This window comes from Engystomops pustulosus, chromosome 6 (assembly GCF_040894005.1).
Source record: "Engystomops pustulosus chromosome 6, aEngPut4.maternal, whole genome shotgun sequence".
Taxonomy (NCBI): Eukaryota; Metazoa; Chordata; class Amphibia; order Anura; family Leptodactylidae; genus Engystomops; species Engystomops pustulosus.
Window position 1 is genome coordinate 169,608,639 of NC_092416.1, and position 19,421 is coordinate 169,628,059.

Genomic DNA, 19,421 nt, shown 5'->3' on the forward strand with positions numbered 1-19,421 from the left:
ATAGAGCAGGGGGAGCTGAGCCGATTGTACATAGTGTCCTCCCTGCAGGCAGCTTGTTATAGAGCAGGAGGAGCTGAGCAGATTGTACATAGTGTCTTATCTGCAGGCGGCATGTTATAGAGCAGGGGGAGCTAAGCAGATTGTGCATAGTGTCCTATCTGCAGGCAGCATGTTATAGAGCAGGTGGAGCTGAGCAGATTGTACATAGTGTCCTATCTGCAGGCAGCATGTTATAGAGCAGGAGGAGCTGAGCACATTGTACATAGTGTCCTATCTGCAGACAGCATGTTATAGAGCAGGAGGAGCTAAGAAGATTATACATAGTGTCCTATCTGCAGGCAGCATGTTATAAAGCAGGAAGAGCTAAGCAGATTGTACATAGTGTCCTATCTGCAGGCAGCATGTTATAAAGCATGAGGAGCTGAGCAGATTGTACATAGTGTCCTATCTGCAGGCAGCATGTAATAGAGCAGGAGGAGCTGAGCAGATTGTACATAGTGTCCTATCTGCAGGCAGCATGTAATAGAGCAGGAGGAGCTGAGCAGATTGTACATAGTGTCCTATCTGCAGGCAGCATGTTATAGAGCAGGAGGAGCTGAGCAGATTGTACATAGTGTCCTATCTGCAGGCAGCATGTCACATATCTTATTATTATCTTACATTGTGCATTGTCAGCTTAGGACCAAGTCTTCATTTGTACAATGTTAAAATAAAATGTAATGAAACTATTGGACTATGAACATGTTATACCTGGTCCTTACATCACATCGGTCTCCTCCTATATGTGGAATCTCTTGTGTATCCTGTATGTCTATAGACATTGTATATTACTACATCTCTGCACATTATATACGGTATTGGATGTGCGGTTATTATATCGGTGTCTTTATGATTTGTTTTTTCCTGTTTGGCTCTGAGCTGATGATAAACAATGTCCATCTAATAGTGACATCTTGTGGTACCTGGGATATTCACATTATGTTGTGTTATCTGTAACATCTTATATATAGCAACTTACCCACCCCAGGAAACTGGCGCGTTCATCATTCGGTTCAGTTTGAGTATTTTTTTAAATTTATTTGATTACATTTTTTTAGGATCTAATTCTGATTGGATACAATTCTAAAAGTATTTCCTAACTTTAGGTGACACATACATGAAGTCATCAGGTCCAGCTCTATAGTTGCTACTTAAATTCTCGTTTTAGTGGGATCTGGAATTTTTTTCGAATCGTGGTGACAATTTACATTCATTCGCTTCAAAAAGTAATTTTTTAGATTTTGATTTTCCTACTTTTGTATCATCAGTTTGTCCAAAAAGTTTGTCCAGATCTTCATGGATAAAGTGAAGCCTCTGTGTTGTGTTCATCACCTTCTCTTCTACCTTTTGGCTTCTTGCGTAGACGTTGTGGGGGTCCATTTATACTTTGTTTTTTATATAAAAGCATCTGGATTTACGCTGGATTTGAGGCAACAGGCTTGGTGGTTACAATTTTCCAAGAGGCAATGAACTTGGCAGGGACAGAAGGTCTCTTAGAGAGGGCACAGGATTTACTCAGGATTCGTGGCAACAAACCTGCAGGGGTGAACCTGAACTTTCTTCTGTATGCTATAGAACAGCGCCCCCTCCACCCTATCCACTACCCATATATTAAGTTATTAGCACATGGTTTTTCCATGCAGTGTCTCACACCCAGGCTGACATCTGGTATGAAGAAACACTTTTCTTTAGCAGTAAGTTTGTAGCAGGTGACTACTTTCCTGATGCTGCAGCAGATTGGTGCTGCCTGAGGCAAGAGGCTCAACTCTTTTCATGGCAGGTGGACCCATACCAACTTGGTGGTTACAGTTTTACTAAAGGCAATATACTTGGTTGGTACAGAACGGCCATACTAGTTTTGGAAGCAGTGCCGCAACTAGGAAGTTTGGGGCCCCCTGACTGGAAAATTTTGTGGGCCCCGCACAGAATGATAATCCGGTTCTGTGAAACTGGGAAGGGTGGAGGGTTTTTTGTGACTTGGGGCCTTATCTCCTCCTCACGGTCCCTGAACACAGTCACACTAAACACCCCCCCTGATGGGGGGTGCAAGGAACTTGGCGGGTGCAGAAGGTCTCTTAGAGAGGGCACAGGTTGAATGTACTCAGGCCTTGAAGCAACAAGCTTGGCGGTTACAGTTTTACAAATGGCAATGCACCAGACAAGTACAGAAGATCTCTAAGAGAGGGCAGAAGGTTCATGTACTCAAGATTTGAGGCAACACGCTCAGTGGTTACAGTTTAACAAGAGGCAATAAACTTGGCAGGTACAGAAGGCCTCCAAGAGAGAAAGAAGCTGGACAGTTACATACATTGAGACCCGAATTTGTCCCCCTATGATTATATTTTCATGACAAAACAGTAACTTAGTGTTCGCATATTTTGCTTTGACTAGAAATAAGAATAGACCCCCCCATGGTTCTTAAAGGGATTGGCTAGATATTAGAATTGATGCCGTACCTCCTGCATAGGGTAGGCCATCAATATTTTAAGAGTTGTAATACCTGTCCAATACCGGTGTTGGTTCTGGAAACCGAAAGGCTGAGATTTTTTTGAGGTAGGGAAAACATTCCAGTGGGGGGGGGGTGATGAATGATAAATTGGGTGGTTCAACCATTAGGATCAAGCACTCTTTAAGAACTGTCTATCTATCAAGAAAAATCGGCTTGTATAATAAATCAAATACAGGCAGTCCCCGGGTTACGTAGGTTTGTTCTTAAGTTGAATTTGTATGTAAGTCGAAATTGTATATTTTATAATTGTAGATCTAGAGAAAATATTTTTTTACCCCAGTGACAATTGGAGTTTCAAAATTTTTCGCTGTAATGGGTACAAGGATTATCAATAAAGCTTCATTACAGACACCTTACAGCTGATCATTGCAGTCTGGGACTATAGTAACATGTAAGTTGTATGTAAGTTGGGTGTTCTTAAGTAGGGGACCGCCTGTAGTCACAGAATAAAAAAACAATGCAAATGAAACTTTGTATTACAATATATTTCCTCCATTACATAGTTAAAATATAATTTTTTTCTGCCGCATATACAACGCGTCTCGTTGGGTAAGATGTTTATCTCGGGGGGCATTTTGCCGTCTCCCGGTATATGATCCTCATGCCGATATGATACCATAATACGAGTTTGCCAAAACTGTTATAAATGCAAAGGCCAATCTTATGACTTTGTGTTTAGAACCTACAGGCCAAAATAACGACATGGTTCACACTTTCTCCTAAGCCAATACCATGACATCATGTCGGCTCTTGTCGGAGCCAGCGCTCTCAAATTCTGCTCACTTCTACAAAGGAAATGGTTTAATACACATAGAAAACTAACATCAACCTTGTAAATACCAACTAGAACTTCCAAAATGTTGTCTCCAACATAGACCAACGTTCATCTTTCATGGGCCAAGGGTAGACTTATAGGTCTACATGCAACATCTCCCATGTCCTACTGCCACTCCATAGCCACAGTCTTGTGTAAAACAGGCTCTTCCAGTAAGAGAATCTATGAACAGGTTTCACAATACAAACTATGAGCATTATTAAATTATACATAAACGATGAAACTGGTACAATTATTCTGAAAATCAATATTGGAAAACCTAAAAAATTTTCAAATGTAGACAATTATGAAACTATTATTACTGATTTTAGCATAAGAAATCAATCTAGAGAGTGAAAGGGTTTATGAGACCAGTGTATCCATAAGCTAAACTCAATCTCTTACCATTTATAATGGGTTGACAAGCTCTCTGAAGAACATCTCAGCTTACATCGAGTGTTGGACTGAGTTGTCCTAGGCCCACCAGAGAAAATTAATCTGGGGCCTACTCTTCATTACCTGCCAGGAATAGATTCTAGCTTCTTCCAAATTGGGTTGCTTTCTGTTGGACCTCTGGGGTTCAGTTTTCAGTAGGGTTGAACCAGGGCCCACCGGAAGGATCCTCTGGTACTCTGGTGGGCCAGTCGGACACTGCTAACATCTCCCTGGATTTGTAGCAAAAGTAAGCTGCAGATGGAGTTAAAAGCTACTGTTCCAACTGATTTTAATATCAGAAATTGTAAGAGAGTAAAAGAGTTTATGAGACCAGTGTATTGATGAGCCAAACTCAATCACTTCCCATTTATAGTGGATTTGGAGAAAAATAATGCTGCAGGTGGAGTTAGAAGCTACTGTTCCAACTGATTTTAATATCAGAAATTTTAAGAGAGTAAAAGAGTTTATGAGACCAGTGTATTGATGAGCCAAATTAATTCACTTCCCATTTATAGTGGATTTGGAGAAAAATAATGCTCCAGGTGGAGTTAGAAGCTACTGTTTCCACTGATTTTAATCTCAGAAATTTTAAGAGAGTAAAAGAGTTTATGAGACCAGTGTATTGATGAGCTAAACTCAATCACTTCCCATTTATAGTGGATTTGGAGAAAAATATGGAGATAAATAATGCTCCAGGTAGAGTTAGCTACTGTCCCACAATAAAGATTCATTGGGAGTCAGAAGTCAAAAGTTAAATAAATCTTGCACACAACGTTTTGATAAAAATATTGACCTAATAGAATTCCCTCTATGATTTTTCAAAAAAATGTTTTGTTGGATTGGTCTTCTGTAGATTAACAAGCTGAAATGAGATACTGGGCCAACCATTCATAAACCCCTAGGAAATAAACCCTAATGCATATATAAATAACTTGTACTCCAATTATCCAGGGAATAGGAGCCTCTGGAATTCAGAGTCCATTTCGAGAATAAAAGAGTTTATGAGACCAGTGTATTCATGAACAAAATTCAATTTTTTCCCATTTATAATGGGCTGACAAGCTCCCTAAAGCATATCTCCTCCTGACAGCCTCCATCTCCCTGGTTTTGGAGCAAAAGAAAGCTACAGGTGGAGTTAAAATCTACTGTTCCAACTGATTTTGATCTAGATCAACAAGCTGAAATGAGACAGTGGGCCAACCATTCATAAACCCTAGGAAATAGACCCTAATACATATATACATAATTGATCCAGAGAACGGGAGCCCATTCACCTAATTCCACCAAAGAATGTGGTGGGGCTTGTCCAGTCACATCTCGATTCAGTCTGAGTTTGAGTGTGGACGTCTTGATTTAATGGTGGAGCTTAGCTAGTGTTCAGTTATTACATAGAAGATATTGTGCTCCATTATGTAGAGACCCTAACTACTCGTACTCAACAATGTGAAACAAATCAGTCCGCATTGGGCGCAGAACAATGAGGGAATTACCCATGGCCGCCTGCTGCTAATCCCGGCTTTGGTGTGAAGCTTCACCTTGGTTATTGGATGGAGAGGTCAATGATCGTTAAAAGAAGCCCATGTATGTTTGATTGCCGGTCGGATACCTGGTGCTCCGCTCTGAATAACCCACAATGGAGCCAATGTTGATGAGTTCTTTCATCCGAGTCTTTGTGAGGGTTTCTAAGGGACTTCCCCAAATAACATTTCTGGAATGGTTAATGGTCTTCGGAGGAGATTACATAATCCTCGTGGTTTATGGGGCCGTTTTATTAAACAAATATAATAAAAACAAATGTTTTACAGGCACTTTAAAAATATATATGATTCCCGTGTGTGTTTCATTTCAGAAAGTGCGAAATTACAAAATCCCAGCCGAAAACAGTCTGTGTCCAGAAGTCTGAAACATCTTTTCCACTCATCCAACAAATTTGTCAAGACATTAAAGAGGTTGGTGACGTGAGATTAGGAATTTCTTCATCTTGTTATGAAACTATTCTTGTTGTTATTAGCTTTGGGGGCTGTGGATAATTGGGTCCTATGTTTTCTCTCGAGTTCTGTTGTCCTAGCCCTTGTTGGACTTGGCTTCCGTGGATCCACCAGATAGAGTCATACTGGGCGCCCACCTTCTGTAAGACCCTAACAGCCTTCAATTTGGGTTGATTTTTTTCTATACATCTGATCCAATCTTGGGTTGGAACCTGTTGGATCCTCCAGTACTCTAGGATCCAGTAGTCCGGCACAGCCTAACCTTGATCGTACTATTTACAAGAACATAGTATTGATACATTTTAGTTTTTTTGTAGCACAGGAAGAGATGTCTTTGGTAGCCAACATTAGGTTCGGCATCCTCCGTTTGGCAGCTCCGCCTAACCTAGATATGTTGCTTCATGGGTGGGAGTCAGCTTCACGCCCCTAGCAACTAAGCATGGCTGTGATTGGCCAGGTGTGTCCACCAGGTTTCCTCCTGGCCAATCACAGCCATGCCTAGGTGCTAAGGGTGTAAAGCTGCCTACAACCCATCACTCAACATGTCTGGGTTAGGTGGACCTGCAGAATGGAGGACGCCGAACCTAATGTTTGGGTCCATTTATCTCTTATAGTTGCATCAGATATTGTTTTATATGACCTAAAATTTTAATTAAAGGGGTTGTTCCTTTTCAGCAAAGAATTTTCCAAAATACTTTTGTATCAATTCCTCCCTATGTTCTAGATTGACATTCACACAAGTGCACATTTAAAGAACAATGAAAAGACTTTCATTATATCCCTGGTCATGTGATGTCACACAGGTGCACGGCTCATTATATCCCTGGTCATGTGATGTCACACATATGCACAACTCATTATATCCCTAGTCATGTGATGTCACACAGGTACACGGCTCATAATATCCCTGGTCATGTGATGTCACACAGGTGCACGGCTCATTATATCCCTGGTCATGTGATGTCACACAGGTGCACGGCTCATTATATCCCTGGTCATGTGATGTCACACAGGTGCACGACTCATTATATCCCTAGTCATGTGATGTCACACAGGTACACGGCTCATAATATCCCTGGTCATGTGATGTCACACAGGTGCACGGCTCGTTATATCCCTGGTCATGTGATGTCACACAGGTGCACGGCTTGTTATATCCCCGGTCATGTGATGTCACACAGGTGCACGGCTCGTTATATCCCTGGTCATGTGATGTCATACAGGTGCACGGCTCGTTATATCCCTGGTCATGTGATGTCACACAAGTGCACAGCTCATTATATCCCATTATATCCATTATATCACAGAGAGTAAGCAGAGTTGCTTTTAAAACGAGCCCTCACATGACCAGGAATATAATGAGCCGTGCACCTGTGTGACAACACATGATCAGGGATATAACGAGCCATGCACCTGTGTGACATCACATGACCCAGGATATAACGAGCAGTGCACCTGTGTGACATCACATGACCCAGGATATAATGAGCCGTGCACCTGTGTGACATCACATGACCAGGGATATAATGAGCCGTGCACCTGTGTGACATCACATGACCAGGGATATAATGAGCCTTGTACCTGTGTGACATCACATGACCAGGGACATAACAAGCTGTACACCTGTGTGACATCACATAACCAGGGACATAAGCTGTTCTCCTGTGTCACATCCTATGACAGGGACCGGTGTTTATCAACAGGAAGTAAACAATGAAGCTTCCTTTAGAAGGACAGCAAGCAGAAATCTAGAAAACTGTGATGAATTACCGTAATACAGAAAGTATATTGGAAAATGTATAACTTTTCACTACACAAACAATATCCATTATTTGCTTAAAGTGGACAATCCCTTTAAACCTGAAACCTGAAGAATGCCGATTGTACTCCAGCAATTTTTACTATATTTCGGACCCAGATGTTCTCCATGATAATGTGCAAACGTGACCACTTTCGTTGTGACCAATGTGTCATACAAGTGAATGGAGCATGGGGTCTCAGCAGTCACACCACAAGCCATAATATAAGGGGGATGTGTCTTAGGTGGGAAACCCCCTTTAAATACCCTGACATCAGTTCTGTACCTAATATATATGATTTTTCCTTATCTTACTTCCTTGTCTTTCAGGGGTTTGTACATAGCAGTGATATTCTACTACAAGGACAACATGTTAGTCACCAATGAAGATCACATTCCCATCGTAGAAATTGATGATTCTTGCACCAGTTCAATTACGCAAGATTTCCTCTGGTTTACAAAGGTAAGAGCTTCACCCATTTATAATATTTTGGTATCCAGTGTGCCGGAGCAAGCTGGTCCCTGCCTAATGTTTACAGTGGTCCTGGTCATCAAGAAATGGAGATTCTTGGCTAGTAGTAAGGCAATGTCGTGTTTCAGTCATAGTGTAAGGAGAAGGGTCTATTACGAGTTGGATGGAAAACATGGGAATCCAAATGTCTCTGCTATTCGAACTACCTATTATGGATGCTCTAGTACTTGTTATGGTAATGGTAATTGGTAAGAGACCATACCCTAAAATATCTCACCTTCTCAAAACTAAGGGAAAATTCGGTGGGAACCTTAAAAAGATGGTACCCTTAGTTGTGTGGGTGATTGCCCATTTGTCATTGTCTTCAATGAAGCATGGAGATCACGAAATGGGCAAAGTGACCAAAGCAACTAACGATGGTACAGAGTGGTTTTCTAAAGAATGTTTGGTACACCTACATTTTGGACTGTGGCATTAGACAGCTCCTCAAAAGCCTACAGAGATGTCTACAGACACTTTGACCAAGGCCAACCTTATGGGAACTGCTGTAGAAACTAATCACCCCAACCTTAGTTAATGACCACATCTACATTTGGGAAATCTGTTGAGGTACTATCATGTATTGATATGAGAAAAATTGCAAAATATATCCAAAAACATTGATTAAGTGTTTTTGTTACATAATTATAACATGTCTTAATTCTTTCTCTACAGTTGTCATGCATGTGGGATGACATTAGGTGGCTGCGGCAGAGTATGTCCATATCTATGTCTTCTTCCACTGCCCTGCAAGCGAGACAGAAGATGTTGGCAGCAGCTGCCCAGCTACAGGTTGGTATTGTAATAGTTGAAAAATGTAATTCTAATGTCTTCATCTTTTAAGTCATTTTAGCTTATTCTGGATACATCACATATGGCTCTAGTGGTCACCCGACACAATGACAATGTTGCATTGTTGGCTGGGAGTAGAAATGAGCTTGATGCTCGTTCGAGTATTAGCGCACTCGAAACGGCTCGTTGCTTGGACGAGTATTTCGCCTGCTCGAGATCGAGCTTTCACTTAAGGAAACACAGTGAAGAACAGTGAAGAACACAGTGAAAACAGTGAACACAGGATCATTTAAGTGAAGAACACAGTGAAGAACACATTGCAGATGTTTCCGTACATCTGCTAACTTATCAGAAGACCTTAGTGCCGAACGGTGTTCTTCACAATAGTATGTGAAGAACAATATGGGGCTCATTTACTAAGGGCCCGATTCGCGTTTTCCTCACGTGTTAGCCGAATATTTCCGATTTGCTCCGATTTCCCCTGAATTGTCCCCGGATTTTGGCGCACGCAATCGTATTGTGGCGCATCGGCACTGGCATGGAAGCGACGGAAATCGGGGGGCGTGGCCGAACGAAAACCCGACGGATTCGGAAAAACCACCGCATTTAAAAAAAAAATCTGCCGCGGAGCTTGCACTTACCTTCACTCAGCCCGAGCCGGTGAACTCCAGAGCGTTCCGGTGCTTTTCAGCGCAGCAGCGCCACCTGGTGGACGGCGGAGGAACTACCTTAATAAATCCCGGCCGGACCCGAATCCAGCGCAGAGAACGCGCCGCTGGATCGCGATTGGACCGGGTAAGTAAATCTGCCCCAATGTGTGAAGAATCTTCACACATATTGTTCTTCACATACTATTGTGAAGATCACCGTCGAGTACGCTAATCCTCGAATGTGTTCTTTATTGGACCAATTACTGGTCCAATAAAGATCTGTATATATAAAGGTCCTTATAGCGAGCCCCCACCCTACTAAAAAAAATTGACTATGCTGCTTCGGTTGCTTAATCTGACCCTGCGTCTATTCTACAAATAAAGTTTTATCTCAGAATTGATAAGGAGGTGTAGCAGGTGATCAAACGAAAGTAGGGCACCATATAAGTACGATACACACGATACACACGTCTCACATAAAGTTATTTTTTTAGCAGAATTTTTTTGGTCTACTTGAGTCTTTTCATTGTTCTTTAAATAATTGGTCAGTGGTGAAGTATCTCCGGTCTTTCACGCATCGCCAACCAGATCATTATCAAGGCCGATGAAGGTCACTCCGATAACCCAACGTTTCAAGAAAACAAATTGTTTTCAGACGTCCATTTAAAGTGGACAACTTTTCACGTTCAGCTTTGTAAACCACCTCCTCGTCGCCTTGATAAGTATCTCTTAAGACCCACTTAAGACCATCATTTGTTCACCTTTTCAACTGCAGAGAGACTCGATGGGGTATCTTTTTAAAGTAACGCCTTGTCGTACACGAGTTTGCTTTGCTAATGGAAAAAATAAAGAGAGGGCTGTCCAAGGTTTCCTTTAAGTGGTTGTCTCACCTCTGTCACTTTACTATGGGAGTTCCCTCTTTTGGCTCCGGTACATACATTTATCAGAGTAATCTCTAGTAATGGAGTCAAGGTAGTCTTTTGGTTAGCAAACATTTTGTGTTTTTAACCTTAGATTACTTTTTCCTTATACCATTGGTTACGTCAATAATTAAAGTGCTCCTATGTTCCTTAACACAATTATTCCATCAGTGTTTTAACTCTTTTGCATTGCGTTTCATTGACCTGTTCAGTCTAAAGTGAATTGTAAATGGAGACACAACAAATTAGCTTATAAGTGTGTACAACCTCAGTCTATTCCTCTTACAATTCTATTATATTCTGACCACAAACAGGATATATCAATTCTACAAGTATGATCTATTCACCAGATAAGCTGCAGTACAATGGGGGTCATTTACTAAGGGCCCGATTCGCGTTTTCCCGACGTGTTACCCGAATATTTCCGATTTGCGCCGATTTCCCCTGAATTGCCCCGGGATTTTGGCGCACGCGATCGGATTGTGGCGCATGGGCGCTGGCATGCACGCGACGGAAATTGGGTGGCGTGGCCAAACGAAAACCCGACGGATTCGAAAAAAACGCCGCATTTAAAAAAAAAATGTGTCGCGGAGCTTGCACTTACCTTCACTCAGCCCGGCTCGGTGTATTCCAGTGCGTTCCAGGGAACTTCAGCGCACCTGGTGGACGTCGGAGGAACTGCCTTAATAAATCCCGGCCGGACCCGAATCCAGCGCAGAGAACGCGCCGCTGGATCGCGAATGGACCGGGTAAGTAAATCTGCCCCAATGTCTATGACATCCTCCAGGCTTCACCCTTAATCCACACAATGAGGTGCCCCGACATCTGTCTCCAGGTTCCCCCGGAGTGGAGAGGTGGCTCTGTGCACTTAGTTTTTAATGGAGAAACACCCTAAGCAGTTCCTGGACTTCTGAGAATAGGAGATCATCTCTATCTGGGTATATGAGAACTCCCATACATGTGAATGTCTCATACTGTCGACTCTCACTGTGGTGGTAGGACAAGACTTGTTCTTAAAGTAGAAATTCTTGCTACGTCAATGTTGTGTTTCAGTCATAGTGTAGAGTTTGGAGAAGGGTCTGTTAAGAGTTGGTGGCGGTTCTGACTATGTCTGCTGACCGAGGAACCTACTGAGTATGCTATGTTATTTGTAGACCCAAACAGGCGCCCAAGGGCTACATAGAAGAAAAAGATTGTATTACTAAAGTGGATTTGAACAATTGTCTTGGAAGACATACCTAAACTCTGGTCTTCTGACAAAAGGACCTCTGTTTTGGATACCTCTAGGACAGTGATGGTGAACCTTTTAGATACTGAGTGCCCAAACTACAACCAAAATCCACTTATTTACCGGGAAGTGCCAACATGACATTAAGCAGTAACTTATTGCTCCCTGTTCTTCCACATCTTTCAATTGTATCGGCCGCCTAATGCCACTAATGCAGTTGAAAGAAAGAGGGCAAAAAGCTTCTCTCCAGGGTCTCTCTGTACAGGAACAATGGTGGGTCCAGCAGGAGGACCTCCAAAAATAACGCAGTTCTGTCAACACCTTCTCACTTTTCCCGCATTTCCAAACATCCAATGAAGTGTCACTTTAAAATAGCGTGCAGAGCAGCATCTCTTAAGTTGCCTAGGACTGCAGAAAGATTCGGTCCTGTTTGGTGAGCCCTGTCCTTGGACGATGGCCTGAGTGCCCACAGAAAGGGCTCTGAGTGCCTCCTCTGGCACCCGTGCCATAGGTTTGCCACCACTGCTCTAGGACATCCTCCAGGCTTCACCCTTAACCCCCGGCAATAAGATGCCTCAATGTCTATCCAATGGCTATGTGGAGTGTAGAGTTGGTCTTGTGTATTTGGTTTTTAAGGGAGTTCCAACCGAAGCAGTTTAAGGACTTCTGATAACATGGAAAGCCTCTCTGTCTGGGTATATTGGAGCTCCCATACAATGAATGTTCTGTTGACTCCCACCGCAATGATAGGACAAGACTTATTCTTGATATGGATATTTCCTAATACAAACATTCACAATATTTATTAATTACAGTATTGTATTTTTCCTAAAAATGTTATTGAATATTATTTTTCTAATGTCTAATTTTTTAACCCCCCCCCCCTCCCCCACCCTAGAATCTGCTTGGAACTCATAATCTAGGACGGGTGTATTACGAGCCCATAAAGGATAGACATGGCAACGTCTTAATAGTCACAATTCGAGAAGTAGAAACATTGTATTCCTTTTTTAATGGTAAATGGATGCAAATTTCGAAATTACAAAGCCAGAGGAAATCTCTATCGACTCCCGAGGAACCAACGGCACTGGATATCCTGCTCATAACAATCCAGGTAAGGGGGGGGGGGGCATATTGTAAAACTCTGTTAGGAGGTTATTAGTGAAAACGTGTACTAAACTATAATGGGGAGTGAAGTTGGAGCACATAGACTTTCCTAAAGCTCGGTTGGCGTCATGGTGGCTCAGTGGTTAGCACAGTGGCTAGGCTGACCAAGTCTATGTAGATTTTTTGTTATGTTAACCCCACGTTTGTGTGAGTTTATTCAAGGTACTCCATCTTCTCCTTACTTTGCAATTAGATACCTTGGGTGGGGTCACTTGGTCTGTTAAAGGAGTTGTCTGGGATTTTTAAAAAATGTTGTATATGGCTTGGGGGAGTGGGGGTATAAAAAAATTAAACCACCTCTCTCCTTGGTCCCGTTCACCTGCAGTGCTCTCTGTCATCACTTCCGAATCTCTGTTTGTATACAGATGTTGGCTCTACTGTTCCGACCACAGCCATGTGCCTGCGGCAGCCGGAGTTACCTTCTATCAGGCGCTCGGCTGTGGTTGGGAGTGCACCAGTGGCCTCTGTAAACTAACCGGCACCGCAAGTGAACAGGAGCGCCAGAGGAGGTGAGGATGACTAGTTAATGGTTTTTATAGCCCCTAAACCATATGCAACATTAAATCCAAGACAACCCCTTTAAGGTCCCTATATAATGTTTTTATCACTACATGTTCATGGTGTGAATACCATGCATAGACTTTCACTCTGTCCACATAAAGGTGACATCACAGCTGACAACATAGACATGGGTAAAGGAAACCAGCCAGCCATGAAGAAAATGGAAGAGGAAGAAGAGAAAGAGAAGTAGAAAAGAGAAAAGGAAAGTAAAAAGAGAAGGAAGAGGAAGAAAACCATAGAGAAAAACCAAGTACAGGTGGAAAGGGGATAGAAGAGGAAGAGAAGGGAAGAGGAAGAAAAACTAAGGGGAAGATAAGAAACAGACAGAAAGAGAATAAGCGAAGAAGAGAAAGGAAGAGTAGATAAGAAGCAAAGAAAGAAGAAAAGAGAAGTGGAAAAAGGAAAGAGAAAGAACAGAGTAGAAAACCCCAAATCCAAATTTAGACATTAGGAATAGTGTTGAGCGGACCTAAACCCACAATGTTCAGGCTCATAAAGTTCTGTGATTGGGGCATCGTGCTCTAAACACCCCAGCCCCCCCCCCCTCTCTATCGGTGCTGGATCGTTGCTCCTCCATGAGATCATGTGGGGGTCAAGATCCTCCAGAAAATGGGGGTGTGAGCCAAATTTAAATGCCCAATCATTGGTGTTACAGTGTTTGGGTACCCAAATTGAACTTTCAAGTCTGGGCTCCGCCAAACCCGAAGGAGAACGGTCCGCTCATCCCATATTGTGAACTCAGGAAATATTTACTAATAACATAAACCCCTTCTGGACAACACTCTCAGATTTAGGACCAATTCAAGACATTCCAGAACGGTGATCATTTTTGACAATCGGGCTCTAGACTAATAGGAGACTTCCTGTAGTGCAACCTGTTATGAGAGAGGACATTGATTTATTCAACATTCCTAGAAACAAACTGTACACATGACATCCGCTTACATTAAGATGTCATCCACACAATCACAAAGTCAGAGATTTTTTTTCTTTGGTCGTATTTCATGCTGATGTAATCCTGAATTACTATGTGTAATGTATGAGCATGGCCATGAGTCTGAAGCCATCGATGATGGAGGAATCTCAGACGGGTTGTTCTATGTGCTTAGCTATCACACATAGTATGAGCACTATTCCTTACACTTCTGTAAACCCAAGGAGAATGGATGAAGTTGTCATAATATACATTTTAGGTATTTGTATATCTTATGCAAATACATTTTCCAGAACGGGACATTGACATTGGCTATATTTCCCAGAATCCCCTAGTAGAGCATCAATGGCTATAAGTCTCCACACGCCTACAAGGCGGTTTTAATTGTAAAAGATTTTAGGTATTTGTATATCTTTTTTATGAAGCTAAAATTTTTAAATTTCCAATTATTTGCTCTGATTGAAGTCAAAAGAGATCTAGAAAATTCTAGTAGCTATTTATTCCCTCCTCTGCCTTAAGAACATAAGAATGGTCAGCTGAATACATAATCCATAAGTATAGGGGGAAATAGCTATTGCTCTAACAATTACATTTTCCAGGAAGTGAGAAGGAAACCACACCTCCTTTTGCTACCTTGTAAGGGAGCCCCCTTACCATCAAGCATGACTTACAAGAAGCCTAATGACATGATGTGGGATTAAAGCCAAACCAGTCCATCTATTGCAGAAGGAACAGACTCCGAACTGTAGCACTGTTTCTACCTGGTTGCGTCTCTTCAGTACAGTACAGGGAACTGGTTTGGTTCAGTGAGAAGCTATTGACTAGGGTAAGGGAGTAAGAGCTCACCTTAAAGAGCCTTTGCCAATTGAGGCCACCATGTAGGCGCGTGGAGACTTATGCAAATACGTTTTCCAGAACGGGACATTGACATTGGCTATATTTCCCAGAATCCCCTAGTAGAGCATCAATGGCTATAAGTCTCCACACGTCTACAAGGCGGTCTTAATTGTCAAAGTCTCCATAGGGGCAACCCTTATATCCTGACCCTATTGGGCAAACAAGCATTCAGTCAGCCAACAGCTATTGAACATGTATGACCACCAAACAAAACCTTAAATTGACTCTTCCATTGAAAGTAAAAATTTGCCGATACTCAGATACCCGTGGATAGATAATATGCCTAGTTGCCCTCCTTGCCTTTGGAGGGTCACCATTCGGTGATTCTAAAAAAATGGCTTCCACAGACTGTCTGTTCCCTGAATTATGATGTCATGACCACATGATTTATGTTATTTGTTAGAGGTCACTAATCACATGATCATCAAAGGTCCCTTAACCTATTGGTTTATCTCATCTACCCAGAGGGAGTGACTTAGACTTTCAGATGTTACAGTAGCTATTTTGGGACATTCAAAGAAGACTCCAGAATGGAAAAAACAGAGGCAGCTACTTTCGGAGGACGTCAGGTTTGTCTACTATACATTCGTCACGTGTGATAACATTTTTTTTCATCTTTTTCTTTCATAGGAAATATTAAATTATCAAAGGCGGAGCCAACAGCGCCTATCCCCGGGTCTATACCTCGGCTTCCTAAAACTTTGCAGCTCTGTAGATCAAATCAAGGTTCTTGTCTCTCAGAGACTTCCCAATATGTTGTGCCATGTGAAGATAAGGGACAACAGCAATATTTCCAAGTAAGTCTTACTCAGTATCCTTTTGTCCAAAGACACGTGAACTGATGTCTCTTTGTCTTGGCCAAACAATCACACAACAATGTCAGATTCCTGAGACTTCTGAGGCTCCACAGGAGGAGTGCACATCAATTGTAGCCTAATTTGCTACTTTGTCCTCAAAATATCATTGACGTTACACAAATTATCACATGGGGATACTTACTGTGCAAATAAAGATGGCTTAGAGGGGTTGTCCAAAGACAATTGTTGAAATTGTTGGCTATAGTCCAAAAGTAGATTAGTTCATCTTCATTTATGCACTTTATTTCTGAAAACAGACCATTGGACCTGACGTTCAGACCTAATTTGCGCTGTGGCCTTATAGACAGTAATCCCCTTGTCACGGGTGCTCCCACGACCCACGTTTCGTCACGTGATCCTCTGTGTGCCCCAGCACCCTGATATGCTCACTCACCTTTCCATGTTCCTGACTCCCGTCTGGCAGCTGTGCGCATGCATAACTGGGAAAACCAGGCGCCACTTAGACTCCAGTCCCCGGTGTTGGCTTATGTCATCGTCCACGGTGGTCCAGTGGGTCCACTAGCCCTGGAGCCTGACACCCCTATCTACAAGTTACAGAATAAGTACATCCTCCATGATCGAGTCACCTAAACACATGCTCAACCTATGATTGGATCGCTCCTGTGGGACTTCCAAGACAACTTTGTCCAACAGTCCCATAAAAGAAAGCGGGGTGCAATCCCCATGTTACATTCCATATAGGACAATGTAGGGGAGTTTTGGTCCCCTATTCTGGTGATCTATAGGGGTTCTAGTGGTAGGACCTCTAGCAACCAAAAGTAGTTTTTTTTTTGCTGATGAACTTTACTAGGCAGCCAGGTCCTTCATCATGCCTCCAACATGGAGATGGATTATGAAGGAATTTCTGATAAGATTGGACAACCCCTTCAAATGATAAACGTGTTGTAGTTGAACTTTCCAATATTAGGAACAGGTATGGTACATTCTTATCACAATGGCATTCTGAAGTCACCAACTTGATATCAAAACCTAGACAGTAACACAATGTCATTGTCACTGGCCATACCCATTGGGTAAATCTCATACAAAGTGATAGATCTACATCAGTGCTTGTGTCTGTCTATCTGAAGTATTTGGAGTTGTCCCTACTCTTCTCCATCATTGTTCTCCAAGATAAGCCACCAAGATAAATGTCCTGCAGCCGCTCACTTCCTTTTCCCCCTGAAGAACAGTTCAAGTGTAAGGAGTTATACGCTTGAGTGAGTGTTTGGCCTACAACAATTGTTATGAATCTAGAGTTGTCCCCTGAAGCTAACCCTAATCTCTCCATCTCACCTTCTAAACATGCCCATTGTATGATTTTCTCCCCCCAGAGATGAATGGGAATGGATTCAAAATCTTTCCATTTCTGAGTCTTTGGAAAGCATAGAGCTCTCTCTGGATGCACATATTCACCAGTTCCTGTGTGATCTCCAGGTGGCAGTGAAGGCCCTACTCAAACAAATCAATCTACCTCTTCACCAGGTAATGACACCTCAACCAAAGGTAATCATGGAGGTTTCACTGTTATATCACCATAGAAATGAATAGATTCTTAGAAGTTCACCAAAACAACATCTGAAGGGCACATCTAGGACTAGAAGGGTTGGATGTGTCAGACGTCATATCATGGACAACCACTACATAGAACCTAGTTGTCTACAATAAAAGGCAAACTCTGTGATGTGATGTTAAAGAGGTTTTCCAATTGATTTAGCGTTAATATCTGTTTTATGCCCGTTTCTCATAGATATGAGATAGATGGATGGATGGATGGATAGATAGATAGATATGAAATAGATAGATATGAGATAGATAGATAGATAGATAGATATGAGATAGATAGATGATAGATATGAGATAGATAGATATGAGATAGATATGAGATAGATAGATATGAGATAGATAGATATGAGATAGATAGATAGATAGATAGCTAGATAGATAGATAGCTAGATAGATAGCTAGATAGATAGATAGCTAGATAGATAGATAGGAGATAGATGATAGATAGATATGATAGATTTAAGAGAGATAGATAGATAGATCGATATATATGAGATAGATAGATAGATAGATAGATATGAGATAGATAGATAGATAGATAGATATAAGATAGATAGATAGATATAAGATAGATAGATAGATATAAGATAGATAGATAGATAGATAGATATGAGATAGATAGATAGATATGAGATAGATAGATAGATAGATATGAGATAGATAGATAGATATGAGATAGATAGATAGATAGATATGAGATAGATAGATAGATATGAGATAGATATGAGATAGATAGAGAGATAGATATGAGATAGATAGATAGATAGATAGATAGATATGAGATAGATAGATAGATAGATAGATATGAGATAGATAGATATGAGATAGATATGAGATAGATAGATATGAGATAGATAGATAGATAGATAGATATGAGATAGATAGATAGATAGATAGATATGAGATAGATAGATATGAGATAGATATGAGATAGATATGAGATAGATAGATAGATAGATATGAGATAGATAGATAGATATTCTTACTTTTCCTAACTACCGCTTGTTGATTTATTTTTCTAGAACTTACAGTAATATATTTGGAGAGTTCGCCTGGTATGAAAACTAATAACATCTTTCGGGTGGTCTCTAAAACCTCTATAGTGAGACTGAGCCCCTGAAATCACTTGGATTCCTCTGTGCATTTATTTCCACCAGCCATAAAACTGCTTTTATTAAAAACAACATAAAACACATAAGTAGGACACAAGCTGTGTCCCCCGAGTTAATTGCTGCTCCATTGTATACATAAAGGCGGCCATTAATCTGTGGACGTCTCAAAAGTGACAGGAACGTCTCCGAGTAATAACACCAGGCATCTACGTGTAGGGGCAGTCCCCTAAATGGGAGCTCTGTTTGTAAAGATATTTATCAAGATGAAATATTTTTATTATGGCTCGGTGGGCAGGTCCTCCCACTCCTCGTGATTCATGTCACCCGGGGTCTTAGGCCAAGCAAATTATAATTGCGCAGTGTGTTGTTAATACCCCGCCATTACTAATGGCTGTCCATTACCGCTGACCCCACAAATGTTCTTTCTTCTATGGAAAGACAAAAAGAAATCAAAGCAGAATCACATAGTAAAGTTTTATGTGCTGTATTACAGTCGAATACTATAATAATATTGTGCCGCTACATAGACATTGCGCATTCTTCTAGACTCCACCCCATTCATGGTCAGCCTCAAAGGGGCTTTATTGGGACCCTGAGCTCACACAGATTGCCTAATCAGTCCCTGTCCCCAATGATGCTCACA

The 19,421-nt window shown here is 41.6% G+C and overlaps 1 protein-coding gene across 3 annotated transcripts in view; it reads left to right on the plus strand.

Moving 5' to 3' along the window:
- The window catches only part of ANKFN1 (ankyrin repeat and fibronectin type III domain containing 1), a 530,260-nt gene that overhangs the window by 433,593 nt on the left and 77,246 nt on the right, over positions 1-19,421 (plus strand). For all 3 annotated transcript variants that reach the window (XM_072112310.1, XM_072112311.1, XM_072112312.1), the window contains 6 exons: positions 5,647-5,746; positions 7,914-8,046; positions 8,770-8,886; positions 12,583-12,798; positions 15,874-16,040; positions 17,435-17,585. In XM_072112310.1, the coding sequence (XP_071968411.1) occupies positions 5,647-5,746; positions 7,914-8,046; positions 8,770-8,886; positions 12,583-12,798; positions 15,874-16,040; positions 17,435-17,585 (884 nt within the window). The remainder of the gene's footprint in view (positions 1-5,646; positions 5,747-7,913; positions 8,047-8,769; positions 8,887-12,582; positions 12,799-15,873; positions 16,041-17,434; positions 17,586-19,421) is intronic.